This window comes from Chiloscyllium plagiosum, unplaced genomic scaffold (genome assembly GCF_037043375.1).
Source record: "Chiloscyllium plagiosum isolate Xiang-an unplaced genomic scaffold, Cpla_swu_hap1 HiC_scaffold_8, whole genome shotgun sequence".
Classification (NCBI taxonomy): Eukaryota; Metazoa; Chordata; class Chondrichthyes; order Orectolobiformes; family Hemiscylliidae; genus Chiloscyllium; species Chiloscyllium plagiosum.
In genome coordinates, this window is record NW_028270146.1 from 4,565,365 (window position 1) to 4,579,800 (window position 14,436).

Consider the following 14,436-nt stretch of genomic DNA (forward strand, 5'->3'; position numbering starts at 1 on the left):
ATTCCACATAGGGAGATCTGAGCATCTGAAAGTGGACCAAAAGGAGGAGGATAAATAAATGAAGGCAGAGTCAAGTGAACAAACAAGTCTGTGTAAGATATGTAGGGCTCACAAAGTTTGCAGAAAAGAGAGTGAATCAGTGTAAAGTTCAAGATGGGTAGCAGGGAGGTTGTGTTTGGTGTTATCAGCATACATGTGAAAACTATCCTCAGTAATCGGAGATGTCAAGAAACAGAAAAGAAGAGGCAGCCGCTAAGGATGAATCAAACTCAGGGGAATTATGGGGTGGATGGACAATAAGTACGGACTGTACCAGCAACTATCACAGTGCAAAAATGAATAGGAAAAGAGAGGAAAGCAATGTATAATGCAACATGAACAGAGAGTTCAGTGAGTAGTATTATCTTGAGAAATAATTTAGTATTAGCTCAAAACAGCTCGTCGTTATAACTGGCCTAGGTTACAGAAGGACATTCAACAAAATCAGACAGCAGAGTCCTCATTCATGTGGCTACATCGTATGGTGCTTTTTGAATGCAGTTGCAGGAGGCAAAACGAAAATCTAACTTTTGGGGAGAAGTGTTGGCCATTGATCATGTAGACATTAACAATGAAAGATAGAACATTACTCTTCCCTGAGTGAGCCATATGAATCCATATGCATGGGAAGATAGAGTGGGAACAAAGCAAGCATTTTATCAAGTATTTGCAATTTAAGAACACCAAGAAAAGATGACCAAATAAAGCCGGAAAGTTCAGCATATGCTATTAAAATATACAACTTACCATCAATTAGCAGTGGAGAGCGGATGTAACGTGAAACTAAGATGCTCTCATCTGTTGTAATCTGGTTAGGCTAAACATCAGAAAAAAAAAGGAACAAGATTTGAGTGTAATACAGTGGAACGGTGGCGAGCATCCAGTGAAGTACATGTCAGTAAACTACCATTTAACATTTGTTGCTTAGGATCAGAAACTACGGCATTCTAATGCAAGCCCCAAAAGGCGATCCCTAGTGTCACAGTGATTGAGTTATGAAATAATTCTGCAGAAATCTCCTTCTTCAGGTTAAAAGAATGCAATTGAGACACAATTTTACCAAAGCACAGAAATGGGTAATCCTGGGTTACTAGCTATTGCTCAAACCTCACACTCTCACCTTTTCTGGGCAACCTTTATTGTTCAACTGACATTACCAAAACAAATCATCGGATTATAATTACATGGCTGCTTGTGGAAGCTTGCTGTGCACAAAATTAGCTCCCATATTTTCTGAATTACAGGACTGACTACTCTACAAAGAGTATCTCACTAACTGAGAAATATTTTGTGAAGTCCTGCAGCTGCAAAATATTAGAGGAAGAAGTTGCAGGATCAAATTTGGGCAAAGTTTGACCAAGTGTACCCACAGTCAATTTCACGTTCATACTCATCGATCATCCATAAAGATGGATTGTTGACATGGTTCAGAAGTTGGAACAGCAGGAAGGCATACTCATCAGCATTAGGTCATGTTTCACCTCCAAAGGCAATGATTTTGAGATGTAATACAGATTGTGGCACTCTCAATTCCATCCAGTTGGGACAGAATTCAAAAATCGGTAAAATCTAAACCGTGATTTACTGACCATTGGAGATCAGGATCACAACAGCTGATATGTCATCAACTTTCCCATACTTGTCAACAAAGACTTACATTTGTGACCAAGTAGACTCCACGGCCTCTAGAAGATGCGACTGGTTTGACAATCCACGCTCCTTTATCCTTTGTATGTGCAGCTTGAAAGAAAATCGTTGATAATTATTAACAAGTTCTGATCGGTTCCTGTAGAGCAACAGAATCAATAGAATTCTAACTTTAACAATAATGCAATCGAGTCAAATGTCCCAGGGCTGAGCCCAACGGGACCCAGCCACACTTCAAGAGGCAGTGTCCATACACAACCACGCATGGGAAATGTAACTCAATTAGGAACTGGTGTATTTGATGGAACCTCAAGAGGACCCATTCCAGTTCCTCAGTCAGAGCTAACCTAATTGAAGTTTTCACAGTTGACACATTGTTCCACGTGAAGTGATCTCGTGTTCAATTGTTCAGATCCCTCAGTTACCAGATTTATCCTAGGCTACTCCGCGAAGCGAGAAAAGAGGTTGCTAAGCCGCTGGCGAGGATATTTGCCTCCTCACTCTCCACAGGAGTCATACCAGAGGGTCGGAAGGAGGTGAATGTTGTTCCTCTTTTCAAGAAGGGTAATAGGGAAATTCCTGGCAATTACAGATCAGTCAGCCTTACGTCTGTGATCAGCAAAATTTTGGAAAGAATTCGGAGGGATAGGATTTATGACTATTTGGCAAAGCATACTGTGATTAAAGGCAGTCAGCATGTTTTGAGAGGGGCAGGTCATGCCTCACTAATCTTATTGAGTTCTTTGAGGAGGTGACAAGACAGGTCGGCAACAGTCGAGCAGTGGATATAGTGTATATGGATTTCAGCAAGACATTTGGTAAGGTTCCCCATGGTAGGCTCATTCATAAAGTCAGGAAGTATGGGATACAGGGAGATTTGGCTATCTGGATTCAGAATTGGCTGGCTGACAGTAGGCAGAGGGTGGTTGTAGATGGAAAGTATTCTGCCTGCAGGACAGTGTTGAGTGGGGTCCCGGGGGTTCTGTTGGGCCTCTGCTCTTTGTAGTTTTTATAAATGACTTGGATGAGGAGGTTGAGGGGTGGGCTAGTAAATTTGCCGATGACACAAAGGTTGGAGATGTTGTCGATAGTATAGTGGGCTACTGCAGGCTGCAGTGCGACATAGACAGGATGCAGAGCTGAGCTGAGAAATGGCAGATGGAGTTCAACCTGGATAAATACAAAGTGTTGCATTTTGGAAGGTCTAAACTTGAATGCTGAATATAGGATTAAAGACAGGATTCTTGGCAGTGTGGAGGACCAGAGGGATCTGGGTGTGCGAGTACATAGATCCCTCAAAGTTGCCACCCAAGTGAATAGGGTTGTTAAGAAAGCATATGGTGTTTTGGCTTTCACTAACAGGGGGATCAAGTTTAAGAGCCGCGAGGTTTTGCTGCAGCTCTACAAGTCCCAGGTGAGACCACATTTGGAATACTGTCTCCAATTCTGGTCACCCTACAATAGGAAAGATATAGAGGTTTTGGAGAGGGTGCAAAGAAGGTTTACTAGGATGCTGCCTGGACTGGAGGGCTTGCCTTATGAAGAAAGGTTGAATAAGCTCGGACTTTTCTCTCTGGGGAGAAGGAGGAAGAGAGGAGTCCTGATCAAGGTGTACAAAATAATTAGTGGAATAGATAGAGTCAACAGCCAGAGACTTTTCCCCAGGGCAGAATTGACTGGTACGAGAAGTCATAGTTTGAAGGTATTAGGAGGAAGGTATAAAGGAGACGTCAGAGGTAGGTTCTTTATGCTAAGAGTTGAGAATGTGCATGGAATGTGTTGCCAGCTGTGGTGGTGGAAGCAGAGTCATTAGGGACATTTAAGCAACTGCTGGACATGCACATGGATAGCAGTGAGTTGAGGGGTGTGTAGGTTAAGTTACTATATTTTGCATTAGGATTAAATCTCAGCTCAACATCGTGGGCCAAAGGGCCTGTTCTGTGCTGTATTTTTCTATACAAATAAACATTGAGGCATAAAAATAAAAATGTTGAATAAGTTAGCAGGTAAGGTTATTAAAGTATACAGCACAAACATGATGAAAGAACATGTATATTAGTCTTGAGAGAGATTCAATCTATGCAAACAGCAAAGAGGTTGTAATAAGCTTTGGCAAAAAAGAAATTTTTTTTCTACGATTGTCTATAATTTGGTAAGACAACGGGCATGTATGTGAAGTTGAAGCCCAAGATCAGACACAATCATTCTGGAGATCATTTTGAATGGTGGAGCCTTCATCCCGGGGATCATTCTTGTGAACATTCTCTGGACCCCTCCAACATCAGTATATCTTCCTTATATGGGGCACAAAATTGCTCACAATATTCCAAATGTGGTCAGTCTAGAGCCTTATACAGCCTCAGCAGTATGCCTCAGCTCTTGTATTCTAAGGATAGGGGGTGTGCAGCAGCTTTCTAAACAGTGAGGTCCTGAAAGCAGCATACTGAAATACTCTGCAGAGATTTGAAGTTAACTTATTTCTTGGAAGTGGGGCAGTTAGCGTACAAGTGAATAGAGAATACCTCTTTTTCACAATAAACAAGGAGCCACTCATGTTTGTTTAACCTAGCAGCAGAGACTGACAATCGGGTAAAAATTGCCGGTCCCTTTGGCAACACCTGGAGCACAAAGTCAAGACCAGGTATGTTTACACCACACTATTCCCTGTCAAAAGTGCTTATTTTTACCATGTTCAGGATGTGGACAGGGTTAGGGTTAGTTGCCCAGAGGTGATGGTGGTTGGCTGAATCAACAGCTGCAGATTGGTATGAGTGTACTATTCAACCATTTCAGGGGTTAGTGCTAGTTTATGACTGATGACACATATAGGCCTGAATCAGGTAAAATTGGCAGTTTTTCTTCTCTGAAGGGAACTGAGCAAGTTGGGTTGGTTACAAAAATCTGATCATGGTCATTTTTACTATTTTCTGACTTGTAAACCAAATTCAAATTTTCAGGGTTCCATGGTGGGATTCGATGTCACGGTCTCTGGATTGTTGTTTCAGTGACACATTTACGAAGTACCACAGGTCTGACACAGCACTTGGGACAGCATTATCAGGATAAGACTAAAGTGCAAGATCCTTACTCCATAATTCCTGGTACTCAGCAGGGAGGATGTACGCCTGAGGTACAATGTTGAAATGCCTGAAACCAAACGTTTGCTGCATGCGTTGGATATTTTTGTACAGCCGATCCTTCCTGGTCAATTCATAGGATCTGAAACAAAGAAAATTGAATACTGTAAATAAAGAAAAATATAAAAGAAAAATCAGCACTTTCTAAGTATTAAATCATGGGTATAATCAGGACTGCAGCTTGACTCAATGGCAGATTTTCCGTAACTCAGGTGAAGTTGCTCACAGAACTACACAGTGTCTCAGTCACAATTGTTACGGACCAAGGACATGTCAGTAAGCCCAGAGGTCTGTACTTACTCACTCCAAATTAGCATTTCATTCAATGGCACTCCCCTGCTCATTGTTCCACATCAAGTAACAATCCAACACCCTTTAGAATGCTTTGATTAGACCAGTCTCCACCACACTCTCAGCCCATTCCAGAGCTTAACTATTTGGCTACGCAAAAACTTACTTTCTCATATCACATTTGTCTTTATTTTACCATCTATTTTAAATCTCTGCCCTCTTATTCGTGATTTTTCACAATTGTAATAGTTTCTCCCTATCTATTACCTTCATGACCTTGAACACCTCCACAAAATCCACTCTCAGCCTTCAACATCTCAGATGATAATCGAAGGTCCTAATTAACCTCTGAACTTCTCCTTCAGAACTGAAGATCCTCATGGAATTATTCTCATGAATCTTAACTGAACTCTCTCCAATGCTTTCACATCAGAACTTCTTCCTCCCCAACTCTCACACCTTTCCTGGGGTTACATTTTTGATTTTCAGGGGCTATTTTTCATTCTCACTAACTCCTTGAATAGGTGATGCATTCACATATTGACATTACCTTCTGTATTTCTATCAATATGTAGGATATTTGAACTTACACAGAGAAGAATTTATTAATACTCTCAATGATTATCAATTCCATTAAACTTAAAGCCACAACACACAAGGAAAGCATTATGTCCAAAATGGCACAGGAGATTAGGCACAACCTAGCAAAGTTTTGCTTCCTCTCAAAATAATTGACATACACTTCTACAAACAAAAAGATATGACCCTACACCTTCAGCAATTCATTGAGGTCGCAGCTAAATGCATTTCCATCATTTATTTTGAACAGGTATTTCCTATCCTTCTTACTGCATCTTAGATCTCGATTATTAAATTTAACAATTGGCAGTGTTCATTACAGTAGTATCCACCGCATACTTCCTGAACATATCCAGCCTTAAACTAGAAATACCACTTTAATTTGCATGTATTTCACTTTGCCAGTCTTTCAAGATCCCCTCGCTCCAAGTTAATGGAACAACAGGATTGAGCCTGTTCTCTCTTCCACTCCCTTTTGACTGCCTCTCTTTCCCAACTTCCTTGCAGACACCCTGTCACCTAGGTTGTGGCTCCCTGCTTACGCTAGCCCGACTGTGGCATTTCCCCCACTGACTCCCCACTTCTTCCTTGCCTGCCTTCCTTGCAGCCTCACCAGGTTCCAAATGCCCCACCCATCTCAGGGTGTAGGAAAGATGCAGGAGGATTCGAGGAAACACTGCATTAGAAATTAAGATCACCCAAAACAAATAAGTTCAACTTGGTTGTAAATAAAACCACAATCAAACAAATAAATCAAACTTTCAAAGAAACATCACTCCAAATATATACCTGGGAAAGTGGTTGACTTTTTGAAATTCCAGCAGTGAGCGTAATACATAAGGTTTAAGATGAGAACCTGTCCACATCAGGTTGAAATCATTACTGTTGGGATGCACCTATAAGGAAAAAAGGAAGGTACAAATGAATGAGTACCAAGAATTGGCTTTGGAAACTTTGTATTATTAAGGAGTGGTATGTCAGTGCTAGTGGCCTACCTACATTAAAACATATTATCAACATCAAGTCACACTTTTCATTTCTTAATGAGATGTAGGAGTCGGTGGCAAGGCCAACATTTATTCTCATTCCTTAGTGTTTAAGAGGAAAATCACACAACACCAGGTTATAGTCCAACAGGCTTAATTGGAAGCACACTAGCTTTCGGAGCGATGCTCCTTCATCAGGTGATTGTGGAGCGCTCGATTGTAACTCAGAATTTATAGCAAAAATTTGCAGTGTGATGTAACTGAAACTATACATTGAAAAATTGATGTTTAGTTTCAGTTACATCACACTGCAAATTTTTTACTATAAATTCTGAGTTATGATCGAGCCCTCCACAATCACCTGATGAAGGAGCGTCGCTCCGAAAGCTAGTGTGCTTCCAATTAAACCTGTTGGACTATAACCTGGTGTTGTGTGATTTTTAACTTTGTACACCCCAGTCCAACACTGGCATCTCCGAGTCATAGTTAAGAGGACATTGGGCAATTATTTGGATAGAAATAATGTGCAAGGATATTGGGGAAACGCTAAATAATGAAGCTCATTTGAAGTGGCAGTGAGGATAAGATGTGTTCAATTACCTCATTCTGAACTGTAGGACTTTTGGTGCTGTAATTATAAGAAAGAAATAGATATATTTCTAGATGCTAAAGGTTTAAAGGTTTCAAGGGTATGTGGAGAGAGCAAGATCAGCCATGATCGTGATGAATGGTGGAGCAGGCTCCATCTGCCGAATGGCTTACACCTGCTTTTTGTTTCTATGGCGATAGTTCGTGGGCAGGTGAAGGCCCAAGTGGTACTGTCACTAGACTGTTAATCCAGAGACCCAAAGAGTGTTCTGGAGACCTGGGATGGAATCCCACCATGACAAATGATAGAATTGGAATTCTATAAAAAATCTGGAATTAAGAATCATGCAAACCACTGTCAATTGTCAGAATAACCTATCTGGTTCACAAATGTCCTTTAAGGAAGGAAAATGCCAGCCTTACCTGGTCTGGCCTACATGTGACCCCAGACCCACAGCAATGTGGTTGACTGTTAACTGCCCTCATGGCAATTAGGGATGGGCAATAAATACTGGCCTGGTCAGCAATACCCTCATCCCATGAATGAATAAAAACAAAGGGAGGTGTTAGGAAAGATTCCAACCAGCAAACAGCTTCCCCCTTCGGTCCCATTAAAGGGTCTTCCTAGGGCTCCTTGATATGACATATGCACTGATCATGCGGGAGGGATCTGCGAGCTGAACCACATTGCAAACATTGACAACAGCAAACACCAACACAGATATCCCCCAGACAGAGCTCCTCTGCACACCAATTCTTCTCGCTTTCAGTTTCTTTTTCATTCCTCTTTGTCGCAATTTTCCTCCCCAGCACACGGCCCTGTCCTTACTGGAGGGTGGAGTCAAGGCAGACAGGTCACGACATGAACCCAGCAGGAGCACAGCGTGGGGGCCGAGTCCCACGGGGACGGTAGACCGAGCTCGGGCCGAGTCCCACGGGGACGGTAGACCGAGCTCGGGCCGAGTCCCACGGGGACGGTAGACCGAGCACGGGCCGGGTCCCACAGGGACGGTAGACCGAGCACGGGCCGAGTCCCACAGGGACGGTAGACCGAGCACGGGCCGGGTCCCACAGGGACGGTAGACCGAGCACAGGCCGAGTCCCACAGGGACGGTAGACCGAGCACGGGCCGGGTCCCACAGGGACGGTAGAGCGAGTACGGGCCGAGTCCCACGGGGACGGTAGACCGAGCACAGGCCGAGTCCCACAGGGACAGTAGAGCGAGTACGGGCCGGGTCCCACAGGGACGGTAGAGCGAGTACGGGCCGGGTCCCACAGGGACGGTAGACCGAGCACAGGCCGAGTCCCACGGGGACGGTAGACCGAGCACAGGCCGGGTCCCACAGGGACTGTAGACCGAGCACAGGCCGGGTCCCACAGGGACGGTAGACCGAGCACGGGCCGGGTCCCACAGGGACGGTAGACCGAGCTCGGGCCGAGTCCCACGGGGACGGTAGAGCGAGCACAGGCCGAGTCCCACGGGGACGGTAGACCGAGCTCGGGCCGTGTCCCACAGGGACGGTAGACCGAGCTCGGGCCAAGTCCCACAGGGACGGTAGACCGAGCTCAGGCCGAGTCCCACAGGGACGGTAGACCGAGCACGGGCCGGGTCCCACAGGGACGGTAGACCGAGCTCGGGCCGAGTCCCACGGGGACGGTAGACCGAGCTCGGGCCGAGTCCCACGGGGACGGTAGACCGAGCTCGGGCCGGGTCCCACAGGGACGACAGAGGGAGCACGGGCCGAGTCCCACAGGGACGGTAGACCGAGCTCGGGCCGAGTCCCACGGGGACGGTAGACCGAGCTCGGGCCGGGTCCCACAGGGACGACAGAGGGAGCACGGGTCGGGTCCCACAGGGACGGTAGACCGAGCTCGGGCCGAGTCCCACGGGGACGGTAGACCGAGCTCGGGCCAAGTCCCACAGGGACGGTAGACCGAGCTCGGGCCGAGTCCCACGGGGACGGTAGACCGAGCTCGGGCCAAGTCCCACAGGAACGGTAGACCGAGCTCGGGTCGAGTCCCACGGGGACGGTAGAGCGAGCACAGGCCGAGTCCCACGGGGACGGTAGACCGAGCTCGGGCCGTGTCCCACAGGGACGGTAGACCAAGCTCGGGCCGAGTCCCACAGGGACGGTAGACCGAGCTCAGGCCGAGTCACACGGGGACGGTAGACCGAGCTCGGGCCGAGTCCCACGGGGACGGTAGACCGAGCTCGGGCCGGGTCCCACAGGGACGGTAGACCGAGCTCAGGCCGAGTCCCACAGGGACGGTAGACCGAGCTCAGGCCGAGTCACACGGGGACGGTAGAGCGAGCACAGGCCGAGTCCCACGGGGACAGTAGAGCGAGCTCGGGCCGAGTCCCACGGGGACGGTAGACCGAGCACGGGACGGGTCCCACGGGGATGGTAGACCGAGCCCCACAGGGACGGTAGAGCGAGTACGGGCCGAGTCCCACGGGGACGGTAGACCGAGCACAGGCCGAGTCCCACAGGGACGGTAGAGCGAGTACGGGCCGAGTCCCACGGGGACGGTAGACTGAGCACAGGCCGAGTCCCACAGGGACGGTAGACCGAGCTCGGGCCGAGTCCCACGGGGACGGTAGACCGAGCTCGGGCCGAGTCCCACTGGGACGGTAGAGCGAGCACAGGCCGAGTCCCACGGGGACGGTAGACCGAGCACAGGCCGAGTCCCACGGGGACGACAGACCGAGCTCGGGCCGAGTCCCACGGGGACGGTAGAGCGAGCACAGGCCGAGTCCCACAGGGACGACAGAGCGAGCACAGGCCGAATCCCACGGGGACGACAGAGCGAGCACGGGCCGAGTCTCACAGGGACAACAGAGGGAGCACGGGCCGAGTCTCACAGGGACAACAGAGGGAGCACGGGCCGAGTCCCACAGGGATGGTAGAGCGAGCACGGGCCGAGTCCCACAGGGACGACAGAGCGAGCACAGGCCGAGCCTCACAGGGACGACAGAGGGAGCACGGGCCGAGTCCCACAGGGACGACAGAGGGAGCACAGGCCCAGTCCCACGGGGACGGTAGACCGAGCACGGGCCGGGTCCCACGGGGACGGTAGACCGAGCTCGGGCCCAGTCCCACGGGGACGGTAGACCGTGCTCGGGCCGAGTCCCACGGGGACGGTAGACCGAGCTCGGGCCCAGTCGCACGGGGACGGTAGAGCGAGTACGGGCCGAGTCCCACGGGGACGGTAGACCGTGCTCGGGCCGAGTCCCACGGGGACGGTAGACCGAGCTCGGGCCCAGTCCCACGGGGACGGTAGAGCGAGCTGGGGCCGAGTCCCACGGGGACGGTAGAGCGAGCACAGGCCGAGTCCCACGGGGACGGTAGAGCGAGCTCGGGCCGAGTCCCACGGGGACGGTAGAGCGAGCACAGGCCGAGTCCCACGGGGACGGTAGACCGAGCTCGGGCCCAGTCCCACGGGGACGGTAGAGCGAGCTCGGGCCGTGTCCCACAGGGACGGTAGAGCGAGCACAGGCCGAGTCCCACGGGGACGGTAGACCGAGCTCGGGCCCAGTCCCACAGGGACGGTAGAGCGAGCACAGGCCGAGTCCCACAGGGACGACAGAGCGAGCACAGGCCGAATCCCACGGGGACGACAGAGCGAGCACAGGCCGAGTCCCATAGGGATGACAGAGCAAGCACGGGCCGAGTCCCACGGAGACGACAGAGCGAGCACGGGCCGAGTCTCACGGGGACGACAGACCGAGCTCGGGTCGAGTCCCACGGGGACGGTAGAGCGAGCACAGGCCGAGTCCCACAGGGACGACAGAGCGAGCACAGGCCGAATCCCACGGGGACGACAGAGCGAGCACAGGCCGAGTCCCATAGGGATGGTAGAGCGAGCACGGGCCGAGTCCCACAGGGACGACAGAGCGAGAACAGGCCGTGTCCCACAGGGACGACAGAGCGAGCACAGGCCGAGTCCCACAGGGACGACAGAGCGAGCACAGGCCGTGTCCCACAGGGACGACAGAGCGAGCACGGGCCGTGTCCCACAGGGACGACAGAGTGAGCACGAGCCGAGTCTCACGGGGACGACAGACCGAGCTCGGGTCGAGTCCCACGGGGACGGTAGAGCGAGCACAGGCCGAGTCCCACAGGGACGACAGAGCGAGCACAGGCCGAGCCTCACAGGGACGACAGAGCGAGCAAAGGCCGAGTCCCACAGGGATGGTAGAGCGAGCACGGGCCGAGTCCCACAGGGACGACAGAGCGAGCACAGGCCGTGTCCCACAGGGACGACAGAGCGAGCACAGGCCGAGTCCCACAGGGACGACAGAGCGAGCACAGGCCGTGTCCCACAGGGACGACAGAGCGAGCACAGGCCGTGTCCCACAGGGACGACAGAGCGAGCACGGGCCGTGTCCCACAGGGACGACAGAGTGAGCACGAGCCAAGGCGCACAGGGACGACAGAGCGAGCACAGGCCGAGTCCCACAGGGACGGTAGACCGAGCACAGGCCGAGTCCCACGGGGACGGTAGACCGAGCTCGGGCCGAGTCCCACGGTGATGGTAGACCGAGCTCGGGCCGTGTCCCACAGGGACGACAGAGGGAGCACGGGCCGAGTCCCACAGGGATGACAGAGCGAGCATGGGCTGTGTCCCACAGGGACGACAGAGCGAGCACGGGCCGGGTCCCACAGGGACGACAGAGCGAGCAAGGGCCATGTCCCACAGGGACGACAGAGCGAGCACAGGCCGAGTCCCACAGGGACCACAGAGCGAGAGCGGCAGCTGAGCAAGTCAGAGCATGGAGGCAGCGTGGCCTCGTGTTGTCGGCCTGGCGAGCAGACTCATGTTGGAGAGGGCCTGGATCTTAAGTACTTCATGGTCTTGATAATATAGGCTATTCCATTCCTGTAAAGCAAACTGCACTTGGCAGATCGTGTTTCTTGAATGGACAACAGCCACCTTCCTCAGAAAGTGTCATATGGAGACCTAACCACTGGTAAGCAGAACAAAGGAGCCCACCCTAATATTTCAAAGGTCCCCTCAGGAAGTCCTTCTCAATGTTTCACATTGACCATTACCAAAGGGAATACAGCCCACAGATCATGTTTGGAGATGTTACATTACCGGGGGTTACAGGGACCATTGAGACTGAGTGAAGAGAAAAGGAAGAGAGATCCAATCAGCCCCAGCACCAACTCTGCCTTCACTTGCACCCAGTGTGGGAGAATGTACTGGTCATGGAAAGGCCTGACTAGCCATCAGTGAGCTTGCAACCAATTATCACAGCATACCTAAAATCTTAGTCAATGCAGAAATATCAAGACAGAGACACCATACTCAATAAAATACTGTACTCATGTAAAGGGCACTCATTCTCATCTCACCATGGTAATTCAGTATTCAGATCAAGGCTGTAATGTCATCAGGGGATGAGCACAGGCTGAACTCAAATTGAATGTCAGGGAGCAAGGTTTTGACAAGTGTTTGGCTTCAGAGTGGCTAAATGGCAGGAGACAGAGGGTGATGGTGGAGGACTGTTTTTCAGTCTGGAGGCCTGTGACCAGCAGCTTTCCACAGGGATCGGAGCTGGGTCCACTTTGTTCGACACTGATTGGTTATGAAGATGTAGAGTGTGCCGTACAAATAACTGGAGTTGTGTTGCCATGGAACAAAAACAAATTTAATTCGGCCAATCTGTTTAAATTATGCTCCAGATACCAAAATCCAATCAAAATTTGAATTTTACTGTTTGGGATGATATCAAACCAATGGAATGATCCTATGTTTGGGGCTATAAAACAGGACATTTTGAACAGTCAGGGAGTGAACAACAAAGAGCAGCCAAGCGAGCACCGACATAAAGACAGCCAGCTAACTCTCCGAAAGGTACCTGTCCATAAGACATTCGTGCAGCAGATGACCGAAGAAATAACGACCCAGAAAAATACAGCAAAAAATCTACAAAGGAGAATCGACAAAGCTGACTGGTTTTGAAATATGATTTTTTTTTGTAAATCTTAATCAGGTTTTTTTTTTAAAATCAGACCAGTATTGTAGAGTGGGAGGTAAAAAGTAGATTTAAGAGAAAGGAGTTGTAAATAGTTGTTAATGTTTTCGTTAATTTTTTACTTTAAATAGTGACCTCTGGGATAGTTCTTTGCCTCTCGAAATTTAACAGATTACGGCACGAGGTGAGTTTCTCTGTGTGTCGGGTTTAAATTAGCAGAGGGGTTTATCCCGTGTCATAACAACATAAAATAATTTAGATATAATACACAAAGCTAAAAATCACAACACCAGGTTATAGGACACAGAATGTATAGTAAAAGATCCAACTGTCGTACAACTGATGCAATGTATTGATCCCATCAGTTGTACAACACTTGGATCTTTTACTATAAATTCTGTGTCCTATAATCCTGCCCCACTAGCGACGTGACAAAGGGCAGCACTCCGAAAGCTTGTACTTCCAAATAATCTTGGACTGTAACCTGGTGTTGTGATTTTTAGCTTTGTCCACCCAATCCAACACAGGCACCTCCACATCAATATACAAAGCATAGTTAGTAAGTTTATGGATGACACCAAGATTAGTGGTGTAGTGGACAGTGAAGGAGGTTATCTAAGATTAGAAAGAGATCTTAGTCAAGTGGGTCAATGGCGGAGGAGTGGCAGATGGAGTTTATATTGGATAAACTCTAGGTATTGTATTTTGGTAAAAAAAAAGACAAGACTTATACAATTAAAAGGAGGGCTTTGGGCAGTGTTGTAGACCAGAGATCGAGGGGTGAAGGTACATAATTCTTTGAAGTTTGCATCACAAAAAGATAGGAAGCCTAGGAAAGTCTTTAGCACGCTTGCCTTCATTGCTCAGACCTTTGAATATAGGAGCTGGGGAGTCATGTTGAAGTTGTACAGGATGTTGGTGAGGTGTCTTCTGGTGTACTATGTCCAGTATATAGGTTCCAGTTATAGGAAGCTGCAGAGGGTTCAGAAGAAATTCACAAGACGTTGCTGGGAATGGAGAGTTTGAGTTATAAGGAGAGGGGAAATAGGCTTGGACTTTTTTCACTGGTACTAGGAGGTTGACAGCTGACCTTATAAAGGTATATAAAATCAAGAGGGGTTATAGGTAAGGATAATGGCAGGTGTCTTTTCCCTAGGTAGGGTTTTTCAACAGCGGGAAGCATATT

General features: G+C 49.1%; 1 protein-coding gene and 1 long non-coding RNA gene across 3 annotated transcripts in view; one reads left to right on the forward strand and one right to left on the reverse strand.

The window, feature by feature from the left end:
* LOC148149333 (uncharacterized) overlaps positions 1 to 4,850 on the forward strand; it is an 86,267-nt gene extending 81,417 nt beyond the window's left edge. The window contains exon 3 of the long non-coding RNA XR_015757820.1: positions 4,644 to 4,850. This is a non-coding gene — a long non-coding RNA (uncharacterized LOC148149333). The remainder of the gene's footprint in view (positions 1 to 4,643) is intronic.
* The window catches only part of ttll5 (tubulin tyrosine ligase-like family, member 5), a 451,975-nt gene that overhangs the window by 390,701 nt on the left and 46,838 nt on the right, over positions 1 to 14,436 (reverse strand). For both annotated transcript variants that reach the window (XM_087989544.1, XM_087989543.1), the window contains exons 5-8: positions 6,483 to 6,589; positions 4,775 to 4,905; positions 1,697 to 1,779; positions 787 to 856 (exon numbers count right to left, since the gene is read on the reverse strand). In XM_087989544.1, coding sequence (XP_087845670.1) covers positions 787 to 856; positions 1,697 to 1,779; positions 4,775 to 4,905; positions 6,483 to 6,589 — 391 coding nt within the window. The remainder of the gene's footprint in view (positions 1 to 786; positions 857 to 1,696; positions 1,780 to 4,774; positions 4,906 to 6,482; positions 6,590 to 14,436) is intronic.